The 23,324-nt window shown below is 41.2% G+C and overlaps 1 protein-coding gene across 1 annotated transcript; it reads right to left on the bottom strand.

Annotated features, from left to right (window-relative positions):
- Window positions 1–4,772: 4,772 nt before the first annotated feature.
- GJA1 (gap junction protein alpha 1) lies at window positions 4,773–20,137 on the bottom strand. Its single transcript, XM_060238722.1, has 2 exons — window positions 19,810–20,137; window positions 4,773–8,080 (listed from the first exon to the last, which is right to left on the bottom strand). The coding sequence occupies exon 2, from the start codon at window positions 8,062–8,064 to the stop codon at window positions 6,916–6,918; it is 1,149 nt and encodes a 382-aa protein (XP_060094705.1). The 5' UTR covers window positions 8,065–8,080; window positions 19,810–20,137; the 3' UTR covers window positions 4,773–6,915.
- Window positions 20,138–23,324: the final 3,187 nt, after the last annotated feature.

The raw sequence follows: 23,324 nt of genomic DNA, 5'->3' as shown, positions 1-23,324 counted from the left end.
TTAGAATTCCTTTTCAGGGCCCCAGAAAGCCGTTTACAGCCAATAATTTGAAGTTGGTTATAGGGACGGAGCACATAGTTCGTCAGAAATTGGGAAGGAATTAGCCGAGGGTAGGATGATTGGCCCATTTTCCGTACCCCCTGTGAGTACCTTGAGGGTCTTCCCATTGGGCCAGGTGCCTAAAAAGGCCTCAGGTGAGTTCAGATTGATGCATCATTTATCTTATCCCCATGGGGAATCGGTGAATGACGCCGTACCAGAAAATTTGTGTACTGTGCAGTATACATCTTTTGACCAAGCGGTGCAGATGGTAAGGCGTTGTGGGGTAGGGGCTGAGTTGGCAAGTGCGACATAAAGTCTGCCTTTCGCCTCCTACCAGTTCACCCTTTGGATTTTGAATTGCTGGGTTTTCATTTTGAAGGGTGGTTTTATATGGACAGGTCCCTGCCCATGGGGTGCTCAGTTTCTTGTGTGGCCTTCGAGCGCTTTAGCTCTTTTTTAGAATGGGTGGTGCACCTCTGGGCTCATTTGAGCAATGTGGTGCATTATCTGGATGATTAACTGTTTGTGGGCCCCTTAGGCTCTGACCAGTGCACCCATTTGATGGTGGCCTTTGCAGTGCAGTCAGTGGAGCTGGGCATTCCTTTAGCCCATGAGAAGACAGAGGGCTCTACCCAGTGATTGACGTTCCCAGGGGTTGAACTTGATTCATTTCAACAAACTTCACGCCTCCCAAGGGACAAAATTCTAGGTGTGCAGGAAATGGTTGCTCAGTTTTTGCTGTGGCGAAAGGCGACCTTGAGGGAGCTGCAGCAGTTGGTGGGTCACTTAAATTTTTCATGTAAGGTGGTAGCTCCTGGTCACCCCTTTTTGAGGAGATTGTGTGATGCAATGGCTGGATTACGCCAGCCACATCACTGAATCAGGATTTCACGCAGCTTGAGGGAGGACCTTTTACTATGGAAGTTTTTTAACCTCCTTTAATGGTGTCTCCTTTTGGAGGGCTGAGTTACAGCTGGAAGCTGAGCTGCAAATTACATCAGATGCAGTGGGGTCCCTTGGGTTTGGACACTGGTGTGCAGAGGAATGGCCCCAGGAATGGGTAGATACAGGGTGGAACAGAGATTTGACTTTCTTGGAGTTCTTCCCGATCTTGGAAGCCATTTGGTTGTGGGGGAATGAGTTAGCAGACCACACAGTCTACTTTTGGTGTGACAACTTAGCCGTGGTGCATGTTATCAATTCCCTCACTTCCAAATCCTCCAGGGAGATGAGGCTGGTGTGGGCCTTCACTCTCAATTGCCTGAGGCTTAATATTTTATTTTTCACCAGGCATGTGCCTGGAGTGGCTAATGGGGTGGCTGACGCTCTCTCCTGCAAACAGATGCAGAGGTTTCGCCAGCTGGCCCCAGACGCAGATCTTCTTCTGACAATGATGCCCCCCGGGATATGGATGATTGGCGGGTCGAGGCTGGCAGAGCAATAAGTCTTGCCATTGCTCCTAGTACCAGAAAATCATACAACAGGGCAGTATGCTAGTTCAAAAGTTCAAAGTGGGTTACCAAAGAGGATGGCCCCTTCCGGTGGAGCAATTACTCCACTATAGTGTATCTTTAAGGTGCAGGGGATTAGCAGTTCGACCTATTCAGGGCTGGCTGTCTGCGTTGGCCTTCGTTAGTAAGGCTTTGGGTTTCCAGGAGAATACTGATGACTTCTACATTAAGAACATGTTGGAAGGTTTGGTCTAGAGAAGTTGGGCCCAGGTGGGCCCAGGTGGGATCCTAGGCAACTGATTTCCCTAGCAGTTCTTATGGGTTTATGATTGGTCTGGGGCCAGGTGTGCGTGTCGGAGTATGAAACACTGCTCTTTCACGCCGCCTCTCTCATGGCATTCTTCGGGGCTCTCCAGGTGAGTGAGCTGGTGGCTCAGTTCAAATAGGACGTTTCAGGGAGGGACTAAGACATTTGTCTGGCTGGCGGGTCTGTATATGTTACAGTTCATCGTTCCAAAACCGATCAACGGCATACTATTAGTTTGGGTTCCTGTTCTGATGTCGAGATCTATCCCGTAGCAGCTTTAACACGATACATGGTTGCTCATGGTTTGGGTGCCAGCCTGTTGTTCCATCACAGGGACGAAACATCAGTTTTGGACAGTGACGTGCAAGGCCCTTGCTATGCTGGGCCTGTCGGGAGTTAAGTTCGGTACCCATTCCTTCCGTATTGGAGCAGCATCTACGACTGGGGTACTCCCTGCCTTCCATCAGAAGCATCACAATACAAGAACTCGTGGGCATTCGATGAAATTGCTGAGCAGACAGGTTAAAACGGATAAAAGGAAGTACTTCTTCACCCAAAGGGTGATTAACATGTGGAATTCACTGCCACAGGAGGTGGTGGCGTCCACAAGCATAGCCACCTTCAAGAAGGGGTTAGATAAAAATATGGAGCATAGGTCCATCAGTGGCTATTAGCCACAGTGTGTGTGTGTGTGTGTGTGTATATATATATATATATATATATATATTTGGCCGCTGTGTGACACAGAATGTTGGACTGGATGGGCCATTGGCCTGATCTAACATGGCTTCTCTTATGTTCTTATGTTCTTATGGTAGGTGGCGTTCCTCGGCCTAAAAGGACTATGTTTGCCCTCTTGCACTGCAGTAATTGGCATGTTATTAGGGGACTATGTTATTCACTGTTTCTTCTTTTCTCAGGTGCTGTGGTCCGTGGAGAGAGACGACGCGTCCTCATATGCAGACACAGCTTCGTGTTTTGGGCTGCCCATCGGGCCAGGAGAACTTTGGCTGGGGCTCAGCAAGTGGGCCACCATTGAATGGCATGGACGGTGGGGTCTCCATTGGTTGAAGATGTGCATGTGTTGCCGTCACATGTTGTGGTGATACATCTGGGTGGTAATGATTTAGGCCTGCTCAAGGGAAAAGCCCTTGTGTTGCAGGCCAAAGATGACTTTAGAGTCATCAAGAGGCATTGGCCGCAGGCTTTGATCATGTGGTCGGCCATGATCCCACGCCGGGTATAGCATGCGTCTTGGGACCCACAGGCGATTGAGAAAGCTCACTGCAAAGCCAATTTAGAACTTAAAAGAGCCCTCGAGGGGGGGTTGGGCCACTTTCTTCCTCACCCTGGGATCTGGGCTTATTGCACAGATTTATACAGAAGTGATGGCGTACATCTTTCAGACAAAGGTAATGATGCCTTTTTAGAGGACTTGAAACTTAGGCTTAAGGAAGTGTTGGGCGTTTAGTTGGCACAGCTGCGTAAGCAGAAGCTTGGCCTTGTGGTGTCTGGGTTTTGGCCTAAACTTCCGTTATGCAGCTCAGTGAGCACCTGTAGCACCTCAGGTTTGGGGCACGGGGTCTCACTAAATCATTCCTGGACCGTTCGGGACAGTTGAGTGATGAAGCGGATTGCCTTGGGTTTGCATGGATTGATTTGCCTGTTAGCCGTGTGGCTAGGGGTTGGAACTCCAGGGCATAACCTTTGCTAGACCACCCAGGTACGAGCCATGTATTTTGGCTATACCTAGGGGCAGGGTGGCTCGCCTGTCATGTGGCAGGAGTGGGGGTATTTCATTCCCTGGCCCTGCCGTGCTGCCTGTTATGTCATAGCCCTTGTGTTAATGTAATAAAGAAAGTGGCCCTTTAGTTACCCAAACCCTTGTGTCCATCTCTTCCTTCTCTCTGGGGGGGCAATGAAGCTCCCATCCAGAGGCAGGATGCACAGCTTTGCGTCTGGGGGCCGTTTTGCTTCTTCGCAAGGAGGAGCAGCGGGCAGGGCATCATCAGAGGTGGGGCGGAGCAGGCACACCCTAGAGGCGGGCTCCACTCCCTCCTCTCATTCTTTGCCTTGTGCTTGGCCCTTCCTCCTGCCCTTGATGCAATGTGGGCAACTGCTGGTTGCTCTGTTTTAGGAGACCGGGTAGGAATGTTTTTGACACTTGTTTTGGCTGTAGGAAGTGGTGTTTTTCACCTACCTCACACTGCTTGTAGAAGGGAATGTGGAATTGGCTGGGGTGTGGCTGGTTAAATAGGTCAGTCACTTTTTAATTTGGCTGGGTTTTGGCCTAAACTTTCATTATGCAGCTTGGTGAGCACCTGTAGCACCTCAGTTTTGGGGTACGGGGTCTCGCTAATTCATTCTTGGACCGTGTGGGACAGTTGAGGGATGAAGCGGACTTCCTTGGGTTTGCATGGATTGATTCACCCATTAGCCATGCGGCTGAGGGTTGGAACTCCAGGGCATAACCTTTGCTAGGCCGCCCGGGTACAAACCATGTATTTTGGCTATACCTTGGGGCAGGGTGGCTTGCCCGTCATGCGGCAGGGAAGGGGTATTTTGTCCCCTGGCCTTGCCATGCTGCCTGTTATGTTATAGCCCTTGTGTTAATGTAATAAAGAAAGTGGCCCTTTAGTTACCCAAACCCTTGTGTCCATCTCTTCCTTCCATTTGGGGGGCAAAGTTGTGCTTTGGTGTATGTGAGCAATAGAGGGTTGTACAAAATTTCTCCGCCTGGTAGTATAGAACTTCCCTGGAAGCATAGGAGCATAGAACTTCCCAGGAAACTGGTGCAGAGCCATGGAACTCTGCTCTTTTCCACAAGCATTGGCTTCAGTTGAGAACCACAATTCACATGTTATGCTTCTGTAGTACAGGGAATACCATTGCCGAAACAGCCTAATTTGGCTTTTTTAAATACTATGATGGGAAAGTTACACAGACACACAAACTGACTATTGGCAAGCCAATTTATACTAAATTAAAACTTTATTGACTAAAGTTTGTTCTCCAGAAAAAGTGATTTGATGGACTATGGCGGCATACATGCAATCAATGAGCTTGACAATAGTTTTAACATGGAATGTCAAAAATTACTTAGTACAACATATTATAAGATCCCTAAGTCTGTGCTGCTGCAAAATGAAACCAGGCTGTGTTCCTGGTTGAACTGTGTTGAAGTAAAAGGCACTGTGGTTGAAATTGTGTATTTCAGCATATATTTCAAATAAATTAGAATTGTACTCTTTCAGCCTCACTTGCATTACCCAAAATTTATGTGCAAAATATCAAAATTGTCACTGAGAAGGAATTAGACCATCATGTTATAGTTGAGCTAATCTGTATGTGAACAACACTCACGAAGTGCTTGTTACCATAAAACTGACATAGACATGTATTATTTGTACAGCTCAAAGCAGTTGTTTTAGGGTCCTATTCACACAATCCTCTGAGGCAGCAGTTATCAAGTGGAGGTTTTTTTGTTCAGTTCTTGATGTATAATCCATGATGATCTTTTCATACCCTTGAGCAATCACATGATAACTGAAATTACTCCAAGATAAACGTGGTTGTGTAAATTATCCCCAAGTCTCTCACATTATCGGCAGGCTACCATTGCCACCATCACCACAGTACTACCATTTATGTTATTCAAGCATAAGTCATTAAAAGTCAGAGAAATGGACTAGGTAACCTAGTAGATTCTTTCCTTCTTAATTTGAGGAACACTAACTATTTTTTGGAACTGATAGGGAAATTTTTTAAAAAATGTGGGATCTTACAAATTTATATACTTACAAGTTTATAGCATCTGCTATGGAATATATAAAAATATGGTTTCAATTGTTAAAAATGGGTAAAAGATTTATTTATTAGAATTGTTTAATGTAAACATCACAATGACACATTAATGTGTGTGTATTCATGGAAGACTAAGCCATTCACTAATACATTCTCAACTCCATGTATACCTGTCCTTTGATTCATATGCTGGGCCTAGTCTAGTAATGTGCTATGAATACAGATGTCCAAACGTATAGGAAAATCTCATTGTACGTAGTGGGTGTTTCACACTCCTGAGGATGTAGAGCTGTACACTTTTATAAGTATTGAAGTAAATGATATGGTTCTTATGAACAGAAATCTGTGCATGCATCCCAATGCATGAGAGACTCTGATAGGAGTAAGTAATTTCCAGCAAATTTAATCATCCTGGATTGTACCCAGTGACTATAACTCCAACCAGTGTTCAACCCCACTAATAATAGTGGAACTTAACTGTGGACAAATAATCTATGTAGGTGATAACATTAAATAAAAATGGCTTGATTGTCCAGCTTCACACCATACCTGACAAACGGTTTCCTAGCAATTGGTGAAGGCTGTATGTGATCAGCAGGACACTGAGGTGGTAAAACAATGGCACAGGAACAAAAACTCCACTCTACACCCTGAATTAGATCTGTTTGAATCATAAGGCGAACATGGCCAAAGTATGCCAGGTGGGCCTTGTCTGAAATGTAGTTGACTGATTTCAAGGAAACAGATTATACTTGCATAATTATATAGACACTGACCAGGTCATACCAGGAAGTTTTCCTTCAAAGTGCAAATTTTAACAATGGAATGTTCTAACAGGAAAATCATCAGAATCTGATGTAAGACTGTCAGTTTTCAGTAAAAGAATACCATCTCCATTTCATCTTGATAAAAAAAAATCAGTTTAACTTTTGTTTTTAGTATAACAAAAACAAAACTCTTCAGAAAAATCAGCATATTATAAACACACACACATACCTACTCATTTATAATCTTTCTAAAGCAAATAACAACCCCAATCCCCCTAATGTAGTGTTGACTAAGTTTTTTTAGAAATTAGCATTTAAACGTTTTAAAATCAGCTACTTTAAATACCAACATGTGCTGTACTTCCCCACACCACCCCAGCTTCCCACTAAAAAAAAAATCCCCCAAGTTCTTTTTTTATGTTTGTTAAAATCTCCTGACTGAGACTGTTAAGTACCACCTCCAATGGAACCGCATGAAAATCATATGTGCATCTTCTAATGCATTTCATAGCATAGTTGTGATAAGTACTGTGGCTACAAAGGATTAGATTTCCAGATCATCAGGTCGAGGTCTGCTGCTGGCTCGACTACTAGCTCTGCTTGGTGGCCTTTGGTCCACAACAGTGAGAGGTTGTAGCTCGTGTCCTGAACCCATTTTCTTACTGTTCTGGGGGTCATCGGCAAATTCAAATGGCTGGGCATGCGAGTTGGAGATGGTGCTCCCGGCCTGTCCAATCCTGTTCTGTTCAGCACTATAATTTGCCCAGTTCTGTTCACTGGCTTGCTTATTGTAATTACGACAAGAAGAGGAATTGTTCCTGTCACCAGTGACAAGTTTGTATCCAGGTGGAGACATGGGTGACAAAGGGGCAGTTGGAGAGGAACAACCATTGAAATAGGCATATTTGGGGGATCCACATTCCTTGGAGGGACTCAAACCGCTGTTAGGAGAGAAAGGATCATTTTTTGTCTTCATGCGATCCTTAACGCTCTTAAAGGTGACATAAAAAATTTCAATGATGTTCAAGGAGAGAGAGACTAAAGACACCACCAGCATGAAGATAATGAAGATGGTTTTTTCTGTGGGACGAGACAGGAAGCAATCCACCTTGTGTGGGCATGGCACTCGTTCACAAGTGTAAATGGCCTGCAGGGTAAACCCATAGATGTACCACTGTATGAGCAAGAAAGCCACCTCAAAGATAGATTTGAAGATGATGCTGATGATGTAGGTACGGAGCAGTCCTCCACGCATTTTGACCTTGCCATGTTCTTCAATCCCATACTTGAATTTCTTAATTTCTATTTGTTTGAGGGGCATATCTACATTAACACCCTCACTCTGGACAAGCTTGAGCTCTTCTTCTTTCCTATTAAGTTTTTCTTCTTTCCGCATCACATAGAATACATGTGCTAAGTACAGGAGGGTTGGCACAGACACAAAAATGAACTGCAGAACCCAGAACCTCACATGAGAGATTGGAAAGGATTTGTCATAGCAAACATTCTCACAACCTGGCTGTTGCGTGTTGCATCGGAACGCTGATTGCTCATCTCCCCAGGCAGACTCCACTGCTGTCCCTAGTAGCAAGATTCTGAAAATGAAAAGCACAGACAGCCACACCTTCCCTCCTGCTGTAGAATAGGCTTGGACTTTGTCAAGAAGCCTTCCTAAAGCACTCCAGTCACCCATCTTCACTGGCTGTTACCTACAAACATAAAAGAAAGACAGATAAAGTAATGTGACTGCCTGCACAGTTATCACACCTAACACGTGAACTGTAAGATATGGTGACATTTAATTGTATTAACTGTTGCTAGGTAAAAAAAAAATTCTACCATATTCATCAATATGACTTCAGCTTAAACACTCACTCCTTGGTCTTGTTAAAAATATGAGTATTGAGTACTGAGACCCTTCTTATTGCACAGTCTCACGATTGATTTTGGATTAGTAGCCTACGTAATTCTTGTCTAACCTATTATGAATGGAGATAAATATAAATAAATATCTAGTTATTTATTGCACTTATATACCACCCTATCCTACAGTGGGCTCAGGGCAATTCACAGCATGAATAAAATAAAATAAATATTAAATAATAAGCATATTAAAGTGTGGTTGGGCAGCATGTTATGACTATTATAGTTACTACATGGTGAAATCCTTGTGAAAACAAATTATTTGAAGTGCAATACATTCCATGGCCAGAACGCTTTTAGCAAACAAACTGGTGCTTCTGAAACATAGTAGAAATCAAAATGAAAGTCTGTTAGACTATTTCTACTGGAATCACTATTTGGAGCACAAACTCTCACACTTAGGCACTTCTAGATCTTGCAGAGCTTTCAATCTGAATTTATACATATCTGGAAGATTTTGCTTTTTATTTTTTAAAACACACACAGACATTGTGGACATTATTGCTTTTAGATTACTTTAAAACTCCCCTGTGGCTATTTTAATATCAATAATGTGAAATAGTCAAGATTATCAATTTACCAAAAATTGGGAGAAAACCCCAGGAACAAATATTCTAGACTAAAAAAAAAAGAATTCTGGAGGAAGAAAGGAAGGAAGGAAGGAAGGCTACAAATCTAAACTCCAGTTAAACATGGGTGTTAAGTATCACTATGAGAACATATGGAATCTAGATGATAAAATTTCTATGAAGAAAAATCTTGGGATAGTTGCTTCTAGAAAACAAATCTAGGTTAACCACTAGAAAGAGTTTAGCATGCACATCAATTAATCATTGGTTTTTCCTAGATTTAACAATAGCCAAATGAATCTATCTTTTAAAACTATAAAATCATATTTTAGCTATATATTCGAATATTGCCTTCCCCTAACCCCCAAAATATTTCTTTTAACCAGTCCTAAGTAGGCTAGTATTATCATTCTCAAACCGAGAATTGAAAATAAGAGACAGTAATAGGGTTGCCAGGTACAGCTCAGAAAATACCTGGGGACATTGGGGTGGAGCCAGGAGACTTTCCTGTTCCCTAAAATAAATAAAAAATACAGCAGTGCAGTTTCCCTGAATATAGTCTTCATTTCCTCACCCCAGCAGCTGGCTGCACTTCCATTAAATGAAAGTAAACACACACACACACACAAAACTGCTAAAATAAACCCAGTTTGCAAGCACACACTTTTGTAATCTCACTGGGGCAATTTACTCACTGGAGTTGCTGAATATAACCATCTGCTGTACTTCAACCAATTTCTTCAGACTAACAGGAAAATGAAAGTAGAGCAACCCAAGGGGTAGAGTTTTCCTCAAAACTCACAGGGGGGCTCTGCTCGTTTCTCTTCCTTTCACCCTGCCCAATCAGCTTTCCTCTTGGTCTCCCTAATCACAGGATTTAAAGACATATATACAGTCCAAAATACAGGTAGTTTGCAGGCTTATTTTAAACCTGCACAGATTTAAAGACACATGGTGGCTATTGAGGTGGGGCTTCCCCCCACCAGCCAGCTGCCTGCAAAACCAGTGGATCCTGGCCTGTTGGGACCTGGGGAGTGGCAAGCCTAGACAGTAAATTGTACAGTACTGAATTAGGGTTGCCAGGTCCCCTTGTCTGTCTGACAGGGGGATTTGGGGGGCATTCTGGGGGTGGACAGAGATGTTGTGCAATGTGGGCAGGGATGTTGTCCAATGCAATGACATCACCTGGAAGTGACATCACATTAGGGACATCATGCAAGGGATGCTCTGGTTTTGGGGCAAACTCTATGGTTAAATTGACCATGCACTGTTCCTATTTTAGGCTTGCCAGCCCCCAGGTCCTGGTGGGGGATCCTCCAGTTTTTGCAGGCTCCTCCCTGCTGCCAGCCAAATAGCTGGTGGAGGAAGCTCTGCCCCAACAGCCAGGATGTGCCTTTAAACCTAAGCAGGTTTAAAAGAACCTTTCAAACCATTTGTATTTTGGACTGCGTGTGCGCCATTAAATCTCAGCAGGAGGAAAGCTGCATGGATGAGGCAAACAAGCAAAGCCATGTGGCTCTTCCCAGTGAGTGTGTGAACCATGTGAGAAAGGAAGGGAAGCCAGTACAGGTGCTCTGTTTGTTTTGCATTGATTTCAGAAATGTGCATAGTAAAATCGAGTTACCTAGGATGGAGGGAAACTCCACCACCTAGGCTGCTCTCCTGTTGTTTTTTGGTTAGTCTGAAGAAGTTGGTTGAAATACAGCAGATGGTTACATTCAGTAACTCCCGCAAATAAATTGCCCCAGTGAAATCACAAAAGTGTGTGCTTGCAAACTGTTTATTTTAGCTGCTTTGTGACTATGTGTGTGTGTGTGCTTTCATTTAATGGAAATGCAACTGCTGGGGGACAAGAAAATAAAAACTGTATTGACAGGGAACTGCACTGTTTTTATTTATTTTACGAAATGGGAAGGTCTCCTGGCTCCACCCCCCCAGTCCCCAGATATTTTCTGAGTTGGACCTGGCAACCCTGCCCTGTTTAGGGGGTGGTCTTTCCCCACTAGCCAGCTGGTCTGCAGCAGAGAGGAGCCCCTGAAACCGAGGATTCACCCACAGGGAGCTGGCAACTCTGCACTGAAAAGTGATTCAAACCCAGTCTTTCTAGGTTTGAACTAATATTCTAGGTGGTAGAGGATATTAGGTGTCATAGTGTCTTTTATTTATTAAAACATTTATAACCTGTTTCTCCTCATGGTTCAAGGTGTCTTATAACAACAGATTTAAAACATTTCCAGTTAAAACCAAAATGAAACAACAAATAAATCTCTCCCTCACCTTAAAGATCATTCAAATCTCCTCTAAACCTCTAATAAGCAAACACCTTCCAGGTCCTCCTAAAAATTCCCAAGGTGGGGGAGCTCCATAGAACAGGAGGTCACACTCTGGTTGATGCTGGACAGACCACCAAAGACCATTGTTGGTACACAAGGACATATGGAAGGAAATGATCCTTAGTTTAAATATTTTAGTCCCAGGTCATGACAAGATTTAAAGATAATCAGCACCTTGAAGTGAACTTCAAAACAGACTGGCAGTGGTAGCCAATGTAGCTGTTTCAAAATGGGCAACATATGTTCACAGTGACTAGCAACTCAAAATAGTTAGGCTCAGAGCTTTCTTTGTAGAAAAAGCCCAGCAGGAACTCATTTACATATTAGGCCACACTCCCTGACATCACCATTGTTTTACATTGGGCTTTTTGTAGAAAAAGCTCAGCAGGACCTCATTTGAATATTAGGCCACACTCTCTGGCACCAAGCCAGAGAATCCTGTGCATTCCTGCTCAAAAAAGGCCCTGGTTAGGCTGCCATATTCTGAACTAGTTGTTGTTTCCAGGTTGTCTTGAAGGACAGCCATGTGTAGAGCCTGTTGCAGTAATCCAGCCATGAGGCTACAGAAGCATGGATCAGCAAGGGTAGATTGAGTCTAGGTAACAAAAGAGTTGGTGAATTAGATGCAGAAGGCATGCCTGGTAAGGTTGCCAACCTCCTGGTAGAACCTGGGGTTCTGCTAGAGTTACCCCTTTTTTCCAGATTACAAAAAACAATTCCTCTGGATGAAAGGCAATTTCAAATGAGAGACTCTGTGGTATATGATAAACTCTATGAAAAATTGTACTAGAGTGATATTGCTTCCCTAATGAGCTTCCTCCTTTCCCCAAACACCATCTTCCCAAGGCACCACCCAACTTCCAGAAATTTCCCCAAACCAGAGTTGATGACCTTAGTGCCTGGCCACCATGCCAACCTGCTTTTCAAACAGCAAGGCAAGCTCTTAATCTGTTCTGAGTCAGTAAAATAGTACCAGTAAAATATTGTCAGTTCCTGTCTTCTTGAATATACTCTTAATGTCACTAGGGCATTAGAATGAAAAGTTAGCTACATTTGTCTAGAAACCCGTCATATTAAGCAGCATACTCTTTGCTCAGGCATTTTTTCTTTTTAAGTCTTGCTGCCTGAGTTCCTAAGGATGGAACCTTGGACCTTTTCACAGGGTGGCCAAAACCATGTTTGAAAGTTCAGATTTGGGGACAGTGCCAGAGAAGAATGGGTTATGTGTCCACCCTCCAAAACAACTGTTTTATCCAGGGGGACTGATCTCTGTCATCTGGAGATCAATTTTAATTCTGGGAGATCTCCAGGACCCACCTGGAGATTGGCAGTCTTACTTCATGTAATGCACATATTCTTCTACAGACCTATGGTCCCCAAGTATGACTGTGAGAACATCAAAATGTCTTTAGATCATGAAGTCTGATGAAGTCCATGGCTCTAGCCCACAAACTCTCCCATATAACACTGTATTATGTGCATAGTGGACTTTGGTGATCTCCCTGCCTAAACAGATATTTGTTGCAGGTTTTTTGACTTTTAAAGTATTGAGTGTTTGTGCCTGATATCAGAATCTTCACTCTCCAAAACAAATGATTGGAGAAATTAGACTGTAACCTAGGGTGCTAAATGTCCCCCTCCCACCCACATACCATTATGTTCCTGTAAAGTTACATTTGCCCTGACCTGGAATGGCTCAGGCTAGCTTGATCCCATCAACTATCACCAGCTAAGCAGGGTCAGCCCTTTTTAGTACTTGTATGGGAGACCACCAAGAAAGACCAGGGTTGCTATGCAGAGGCAGGCAATGGCAAACACCTCTCTTTGTCTTTTGCCTTGAATACCTTACAGAGTCACCATAAGCTGTCTGCAACTTGATGACACTTTCCACAACCATAGTTACATCCAAGGCTTTTTTTATAGCAGGAACTCCTTTGCATATTAGGCCATATACCCCTGATATAGCCAATCCTCCTGGAGCTTACAGTAGGCCCTGTAGTAAGAGCCCTGTAAGCTATTGGAGGATTGACTACATCAGGGGTGTGTGGCCTAATATGCAGAGGAGTTCATGCTACAAAAAAGCCCTAGTTACACCCCAAAGAACAATTCTCATTGCTAGGCAAAATTGTATGTGAATATCAGGAAGATTTTAAAGCCACAAGGAATAAAATTGAAAGTTATTTTTCTCTGAAAAGTTACCTTTCTCTGTGCCCTATCTGAGGGGGAGAGGGGAACCTTCCATCTCAAGTAATAGCTTCTTGATTTCATTAAATGCTTTGCTGATGATTTTAAAATATGCCATGCCATTATCAAAATTCCCTCCAGGCTCAGTGGATTTCTTTACAGTATTATATTATTTCAGATTGAAAGTATGATTGAAAACAAAGGAAGTATTATTCCTGAGGAGTTTCAGATTATTTGCTTTTAATTACATTCCACTCTGTTCCATTAATATAAGAAGATATACACCAAACCTTATCTGTATAATTCCACATCAGCAATATTTCTTTTCAATTTAGCATCAATTTTTAAATTTCTTTTAGCAAGCAAAATTCATTATCACTTGGCTATATTTATTTCAGGAGGAAGCATTCCTTGCTTGAATTATTCATACAGTTCTAAGAAACAAATATATCCTTTTAAAAATAATTCACAAAGCATTCTTAGCTTTACCAATGCATAGTATATGTTAAAGAAATATGGTTTTAATGAGCCCAGACTTGAAATACTATCTTTTTCATTAGTGAGTATGTGTTTATTTGAATGACAACATTTTATGGCATCAGGGAAATCAACTAATATATTGATCTTAAATACAAGTAGATAATAATTGAACTTTTAGCACCTTCTAAAGTAGATTTTAAGTGTTTCAGTGCTGCTTCTTTATATGCTTATGTGGGAGCATAATATACAAGGACTCAACTGTTTATTTTACACAGCTTAAAACGCTCATATACGGTATTCTAATCTGCCCAGACCTCCAATATTAAAGAAATCTTTTAATATTCTGATTTATTTTGCCCTACGTTTTATTACTTATATGCTACAGAAAGCCCTATGCTGACACTTACGTGCTAAACATGTTTACCTGGAAATAACTCTCTTAATTTTCAGGAATCTCTGAATAAGTATGCTTAAACGACTGGCTATGGTCTTAACTATACTTGTTTGAATGCTTATGTCATGGAAATCAAGGTGACTTAGGAATGACTCATAAATGTATACTCATGACTGGACAACTCACCACTACAGTAACTTACAGCTGAATGTCAATTTTTTTAATGTTCAAAATCATCAAGTGATCTGAAAACATTTGATGACATTTGACATTTGATCTGTGGCAGCTGTTTCACACATGCGAGTAATAACCTAATGCAGTCTCTGGATGAAGAAAGTACACGTTAATTCCAGATAACTGATGTCCCTCAGCTAGAGTCAAACTTCATATAAAGCTGGGCATTTGGACAAAGATTATGCAACTGAATGACTGTGTGGTTCATTTCTTCCCATAATTATATTTTTGTTAACCCTGGAAATATTTCTATTAGAGAACTATTATAAATACAGCTGATAGATAACCAATAGAACAAGACAGGAGCCCAAGCAGCAACCTTTATGACTGCTTGCTTGGGAGTACTGCTGAAATACTGTGCCTGCTTACCAAGAAGTAAGCTCCACATAATATAGTAAGATTTACTTCAGAGAAAAAAACATATCAGTTTGTGCTGCACAACTTGTTTCAACAAGTTGCTTAATTGCATTGCTTCTTGAGCCATGAATGTTAAAGGGATTCAGTAGGCTCGAATGAACATATGAACATATGAAGCTGCCTTATACTGAATCAGACCTTTGGTCCATCAAAGTCAGTATTGTCTTCTCAGACTGGCAGCGGCTCTCCGGGGTCTCAAGCTGAGGCTTTTCACACCTATTTGCCTGGACCCTTTTTTGGAGATGCCAGGGATTGAACCTGGGACCTTCTGCTTCCCAAGCAGATGCTCTACCAATGAGCCACCATCCCTCCCCATTGATCTGAATGACATGCTGTTTATAGATTTGGAAACCTGAAATTGCAGGGAACATTTTTGCCATGATGTGATAGTTTTGTTTTCAAAAAACTGATCTGAAAGAATATTGTATCAGTGGTGATTTTTGCATGTCTTCTTGTACCAAGTATAAGTAATGGAATAATATGAATCTCTGTATTCAACTTTATGTGGAACATTTAATGTTAAAAAGACACTCTGATCCCCAGCATTTAGACTGACAAATGTATCTATGCATCTATGATGCTTAAAGATTTTTACCACAGTAGTGGCACAAAGTCATGTTTTGTGTCATTGCATTGGCATCACAGCTGGCACATCCTAGCCTATCCATTGTGTGGTCAAAGGAAGCCTTCAACTGTTTCACATTTATACTATGTGAAAATGACCTCAGAACTGATTAGGGTTGCCAGGTCCCCTCGGGCCACTGGCAGGGGATGGAAGGAGGTCATTTGTTTGGAAGAGACCTTCAGAATAACCAATGGGACTTCGCTATTTCCAAATAAACATGCCTACAATTCAGACACCCAATTGTTTGCAAAAATAAATTATTGGAACCACCATCACAATGCAGGAGATACAGATGTAGAATCTTGTTCTGCTCATTGTGTTTGTAGTACTCTGTCTAGTGGGCAAAGAACATTTGCATGAGCTTCTACAGAAGGAGCTTTAACTCTCAAAAGCTTATACCCTGAAAATCTTTTGATCTTTAAGGTGTTACTGGACTAAAACAAAGCTGTTCCACTGCAGACCAACACAGTTACCCAGTCAAACTACAGAAGTTTCATGTGCTTCAGGTTCTGTGTTCTGGTTTGTACAAAAATGACTGAAAGAATCTTCTATGGAAAATGCAGCGTTCCTTCTCCTTCTGAGACAAATTTTCTCTCATTCTGACAAGCCAAGTGGAAATACTACTAACCCTGGACTGTTCCCTGTGATATGAGGAGAGGCTGTCAGGGACTTAGGGATGTCAATTTTCATGTGGGATCTGGGGATGCCCTGGAATTACAGCTCATCTCCAAACTACACAGATCAGTTCCCCTGGACAAAGCAAATGCTTATTAGGAGGTTGAACTGTTTGGCATTGTATCCCACTGCGTTTCCTGTCCTCCCCAGGCTCCACTCCCAAATCTCCAGGAGTTTTTCAACCTGAAGCTGGCAAACCTCTTCCCCTCCACCCACTGCCGGTGAACAGTGGGGACCTGGCAACCAAAGTACCAGTACAGACTGTTTCATATTCAATGATGCCATACTGAATGTTTAGTCAGTTCTTAACTTGGCTGACAATAACAATTAACACATCTAGAAGGAGGGCAAAGCAAAATTACATAGGCTATAGCAGGCCATATAACTTGTATAATGTCCTTGTGTATTTTCCTTCTTCAAAGGCATGTATGCTAGCTACAGTGAAAGCCAAATACAGAAAGGAATATGCATTCAAACAGCTTGGGTGGGTTCTGAATTCTGAAGCACCTTATATAAATAATCTTTTGGAGTGAGGTATGATAAAACAATGGGTTCAATCTGATAATGGAGCTGTCCTTCACAGTGTGTCTTGATAAAAAGAGAGCCTGTCATCAAACATGGGCAGGCAGGAACAAGTGTTATTTTATTGTCGTTTTCAGATTACCATGTGCAAGAAAAAATTGACCTGCAAGTCACAACTGGGAAAATGGAGAAATTTAAAAAGCAAGCTGTGCTGTACATTATGTGTCTCATGTTTTTCAGGCAGCCCCACTCCTCCATTGTGTCTATGGAAACAGAGTGCCATGTCAGAAAGTTATAGGTAAGCATTTTCTGTAGAGTCCTATGGGATTGTATTGTGGAGTTGCATATGCCTATTGCAATTAGGCAAGAACACTTATCTAAGTCTTCACATAAAATTCTGAAGGAAAAGCCTGTAAAACTAAAGCCTCCTGTCAGAATTTGAGCAATATTTAAGCATGTGTTACTTTGGACATTTTCCAGGGAATAACAGAAACATAACATATAGCAGGTAAGAAGAGGAATAAGCAGATGATTTAGGACTCGAGGACAAATGTGGATGCAAAACAAAAGGTCTTGTGAGAAGAAATCTAAAGTTTATTGAGAAAACTAGCAGGGAATTTCAGATGTAAGCAATAAGGTCATCTTAAATATTCTGTTACTTAAATTGCTTTTTTTTAAAAAAAAGAAGAATCCAGAATTGCGTTTTCAACTAAGCTCTTCCTCAAACCTTTACTTCTACCTGGTAAAGCTATGAATTTACTGTCAAAGAGAATAGTGGAGAACCAAGGGGCTAAAGGGGCTGAACTGAGGCCCTGAATTAGTGTATGGGGAAATGGGAAAGGCAAACTCTTTTGATATCTGAATGCCCAATCCTTGGCCCCTAATGTATGTCTGCCATAATTAAGGGCAGACAAATTTTACTTTACACTCTTTTACAAAAAGATAAGATTGACAGAGTCCTGACACCTTAAAGACTACGGAAGGCATAAGCATACAATTTGCCATAAGCAAGGCCATCAGATGGTAAGAAAAGCAGGAAAAACTACTCCAATTGGAACCTGTAGTCAAGTTAACATTAAGGCCAATGAATAGCACTTAAAATGCCTACATGGAAGGTAGCAGAAAGACTAGCTAAAACATGCTTCAGAGGGCCAATGTTATTTGTTCAGTCAGAAGTGTACTCAGCAACAAGCAGCTATCATCTATCCAGGGGCTTTTCTACTCAACCCCAACAAGCATTTGAGTGTAAAACCAAACACAGCTTACTTTTCAAGATAGGTAAGGGAATTATTTTCCACTGGATAGATCAATGAATTTTGAGTTGTATGACATATAGAGATTCTAAATACAGCACTGAGCTTTGTGGGACTTATTTCATTTGCAATTCTTAGATTCACTTAGTACAAAGTATTACACTGATCATTGTAAAAACTACTTGTTGATCAAACATTCCTTAGATGCAACTGAGTTGGCTTCAAACCTCATTTCCTTGCTCAAGTTAAGTTTTACTTGCCAAACCAAAAAAGAGAATAGGGATCCTAGAGAAATTGTAAAGTGGTTTTGCATATGGGAGTTCTGCAAAACTTAATAATGTTTGTTCTATATGTTTCCTGCTCCCCTATGATTGGCATGATGTACAGTTATTTTTTGTTGTTGATCAATTCCATTTTATTTTTTTCCTTTCCTCATTTGAACTCTGTTCACTCTTCTCCTATTAGTATTCCAGATAGGTATCATGGGTCAGTGCCAGTGTTTAACTTTGAAGGGTTCTTTTTTCCGGCAAATACTGCAGTAAACATTTCAAAGTCTGGAGGCTTCTGAACTCCAGATGTTAATATGGCTGAACGAAAGACCAGGGCAAGCCATTCCCTCCCCCTCCCCAGATGCAAACACATGCTGAAATCAGAGAGATATGTTCTTCCACTGCCTGACCTTCTGGCTATAACAGAGCTCTCTATGAACATTCTTCTTTTTCTAAAACTCGGTGCTCCAGACCATAGGACTAGCCAAGCATACTGGGACGGAACCTGGATGAAAGGTTAGACTGAGCTTGGAACATTAAGGTTGTCCAATAAAAAGAAAATGGGTGTTATTTTCCAAAAAGATTTCCCACTGAATCCTCCTGCATTCCCCTCTCCCTTACCCTTAATTTCTGGCAAGAACCCTAGTCAACAATAACTATAAGAAATCAATAAAGGAATCTGAGAGACTTGTCTGTGCCTTCTAAAGAAAACCAGCATTCCAAACCTAAATTATGTGTTTTTGAATAAGATGGAAAGAAATGGACATTGACACAGTCAGGAACACAAAGTCAGACAAACTCAGTCAACAAGCAACCCAAAGTTTTCACAGGCATTGTAAGCATGGTGAGAGGCATCAGATTCTTTCATGCTTCACAAGCGACATCTAGGTTTGCTAATTCAGGGTAACTAGTCATAGAAGGGCTTAAGAATCACCAACAAAGGCCTGAACTTATTATCAAAAAAAGGAGGAAAAAGTTCAGAAAGGCCACGTGAAAGTCACCCGATTAGTAGCAACTGCATCAGAAGCAGTGTCTGAACAAAGCAACCAATTAAAGACTTTGCTTTGTAAGAACTATTAAACACCAGTCAGGATTTCCATATGAAAGCAAAATGTGTGTATGTATTCATGCTGGAAGTTGTTATGAACTTCTGTGATCTTTTTCAGAATGAGGGATTCCAACGTACCATTGAAGTGTGCCTTGATTAGCTTTTCCTAAAGTGGAACATTTCTTCTCTATGGAAAAAGAATTCTATTGTTATTTTTAAAAAAGAGCTTCAATTAAACAAGCTTGCTTGGCATATAAAAAGAAAACCTAATAAATTATATTCTACATAGTGGAAGCTAAGCAACTCAATCAGTTGAAAAATAAAGTTTCCTGAATACATGCTTAAATTGTACAAAAAACAAACAAGCCATCCACAGTAACAGTACTTGTGACTGAAAAACCTAAAATTATGTTAAAATATACTTTTAGTGTTCAAGTTAGAGATAACTGCAATTTTCTGAAAAAGATTTACTTGGAGATAATTCAAAAGTGGAAAAAAATCCCCATCCTTACCTTGCTAGTCAGCAGTGAAGAAGGTAAAACAAGTGCTTCTGTTCCTCAGGGGGTTAAAACTCAAATGCAAGAACTACTTCAGGCACTCAGACATGCCTATTTAAACTTTAAAAGTCTCCTGCTCTTTTGTTTTCCCCTGTCTTTCCTTCCCCTTTTCCTGAAAGAAAAGTGCTGAGAACTTGTTTAAAAAAAAAAAGACACCCTCCTTTTTTTCCTAACTTGAAACGATGTGGGAGCTTTTAAAAAGTTTTCAAGCCACTAACTGTGAGGGAGGAGGGGAAAAGGAGGAGTGAGAGGAGGGGCTGCCGAGGAGTAGGGAGGAGAAAAGACGGAGGATACTGAAGAAGCAGACGGTATGGAAAAAGGAGAAAGGCAGAGCGGGTGCTGAGACTCAAAGTGGTTGATGGAAGAACCTAACTTTTTAAAAGTTGGTGGTTACATGAAAGAGCCCTGAATAGGAATTTATCCAGAAACGTCTCGCCGTAGGGAAGTGATACATTCATTTAGTATGGATTGTGTCAGTTTCATTAAGTTACCATAGGCTAGTGATGAGCCGATGTTGATTTAACCAGCTGCTGGCTGCAAAAGTTTATACTAGAGAGCCATCTGGGGAGCCTCACCAGAAGCAGAGCTCCAGAAACCGGGTCTGTGCATGGTGTTTCACTCCGGAGAGGGAAACAAGCAGTTTAAGGTGTTGCACTCTGAAGAGGGGACAAAAGATTGCAGTCAGACTTAGCAAGCACAAAACTATCTGAAAGGAGACATTCATCTTATGTGTAGGTGGAGATAATAGATTTTGTGTCTTCCTTGTCTGCTATTTTGTGCAATCATATGCATCTGCTAGATTTGATAGTGAATTTTGCACAATTACACAATGCTCCTTACATTTTAAAGTGGTTTTTCTAAATCTTCTGGGGGTGACAAACAAACAAACTTGCATTCCAGCCTGTGAGAAAACAAACACCAGCCTTCATTTTGGAAGTCATTTTTGGCTAGCCAACTGCCATTATAAACACAAGGTTTCTCACATAATTCAGCAACAGTTTTAAGTGTGAGCAGGCTTCAAAGTACTGAAAGTTCTCTGAACTAATACTAAGCAAGTGTAATTTGTTGAAAGGTATAGGAGAGTGGACAAGAGGAAAAGATATATGCAAGAGGGAACTATTTCCCTGCTCTCCAAACAGCAAATTGGTGAATTTAAACATTGTTCTTTGTCTTACGGTCTACTTTAAAAATTGATGCTGACTGGGTTATAGACTAATACTTTAGGAAATGATGGTTATAGGCCTCAAACACACCTTAGCTTTTGCTTCTTTAATCACGTATTGGTCACTAGGTCTTTTCTCATTCTCATCACTGCTTTCTGCCATTGACACTGCAGCTTATGAGAGGAATATATTGCATCAGTCTAGCAATGCAGAATTTCAAGTGCAGGTATTGCATTCCCATTGTTAGTTATAGCAAGAAGAAAGCACCTCATTCCCTTGCACAGTAACTTCTGCCATAGCAGAATTGAAACAAATATTCAAAATCTGGAAATATTGAAATGCAAAATTAGAGCTTGAGCTCTGGGTGCAAAAGTTTACCTCACAATTTGAAATTCAGATGTTTTGTTGGCAACTGCTGATTGTTTTAATTTTTAAAGTGGCTAAAATGAAATTGTGTAAGATAACAAGTGTTAAATATTATCAAATATTACATACCATTCCTTGTTCTCTGTCGAATACTAGATATTACTGTGCAGCAGATGTCACAAACTGTCACTCAAGCTATTAAATGCATTAAAAATGAAATATATTTTAAATGATCAAATACTAGATATTTATCAACATGTCAACACAAATAAAATAGAATCAGGTATCAAATCCAATGCCAAATGTTGTATATCTGGCAAACATTAAATGTAAATCCAAAGAAAATATTCCCTATCAAGATTTGCAAAGAGTTCTGGGGAGATTTATAAATGCAAATTGATTTAAGCTCTAATGGCAGCGTTTAAGTTGTGTGTGTGTAAATAGTCTTCAGGAACGCTGATGTTGCATTCCACCTCAGAACAAAACACAAAGCAGAGCTTTCTTATTTCTGAGGAATAGAAAACACAAACATTCTACTTGCTCTAAACAGAACCTGAGCCAATCCCTTGTAAATCCTTCTAGAATAATTCCTTCTTAGAAACCCATTCAGAAAAACCTGTGGCGGTGCCAAACTATATGTTACACTGCAAGTACTTAGTTGTCCCCCTGCCACTTAGTATGTTTGATTTAAATGTGAGGCTGGCAAGCTTCCTCATGTGACCCCAAGACCAGTAGTCTCATTTCAATCCATGCAAAGCAGCTTCACATGCTTAGTTCTGTAGCTAGAGATTTGTAGCCCTTGTAAGGATTCTGCTGATATATTACTTTGTACTGGTTGAGCATAGTAGAAATGAGATGCAGAGCCCTTGCAGTATTGCATGAAGAAGCTCCTTACCTCACCAGTCTTGTGTTTAGATCACACCTTCTCATTTCCCTCTAGGTTTTTTCAGGTGCATCTTCATGAGGTAAATATGGCTGTAGAACATTTGTGAAAGTTAACACTGCTGTAGGGATGGGAGTTTTCAAGGGTAAATAGCTTACTCAGGAAATGTGAAGCACCTGCTTTCCCCACACCTTCTTCATTAGAAAGGACCCTCTGAAAGGCACTTCGTGATGGATAAGTGGCCAGTGCCACTGAGATAACATTGCACACAAGTGCAGTGCAACATGGGTAATTTGAACTATACTCAGAGGCCCTGGTATGGCTTGTGTGTGTTTGTGTAAAATGCTATCAAGATGCAGCTGACCTGCAGCAACCCCAAAGGGTTTTCAAGCAAGTGATTAAGTAGGAGTGATTTGCCATTGCGTTTCTCCGCATAGTGACCCTGAAATTTCTTGGTGGTCTCTCATTCAAACACTAACCAGGGCTGACCCAGCTTAGCTTCCAAAATCTGAGAAGACTGGGCTCACTGGGCCATCCAGGTCAAGGGGATATGGCTTAGACTAATCTAATCTTACCTTTGAATAGAGCCTCTGCACTTAGTTGAGCCATGTTGAGCTGCTTTGTACCCTGCACTCTTTCGAGCAATGGGCAACTTCTTGAAAGGCGTAACAGATATTCTAGCAGTTCTCAGTGTTTGGACAGCTCCCCAAGACAATTGTTCAGCGAGGTTTCTATATTTTGACAGCTGAGAATTCCTTCTCTACTGCTGGGTTTTAGAAGGCTCATTAAAGGCCATAACCCTGACAGTGCTCATGCAAGATGAACAATCTCTTATACTTATAAGAGGCAGAAATTCACACATGGAGATAGTAATATCACCAACCTTTCTGGTTTTACCTTCAGAGGTATCAGTCAATGCCAATGAATGCTGTCCCATACTATTTAATCTAAAGTCAACATTTTATATTTTACTAGATGTCCTTTTTAAAAAGTTGATGAATCTCAAAGAATGTTCAAAATTGAAGGCAAGTTTCACCATATACCTAATTTCCAACTTG

Source organism: Heteronotia binoei, chromosome 1, assembly GCF_032191835.1.
Source record: "Heteronotia binoei isolate CCM8104 ecotype False Entrance Well chromosome 1, APGP_CSIRO_Hbin_v1, whole genome shotgun sequence".
Lineage (NCBI taxonomy): Eukaryota > Metazoa > Chordata > Lepidosauria > Squamata > Gekkonidae > Heteronotia > Heteronotia binoei.
This window is presented reverse-complemented; position numbering and strand designations above follow the sequence as displayed.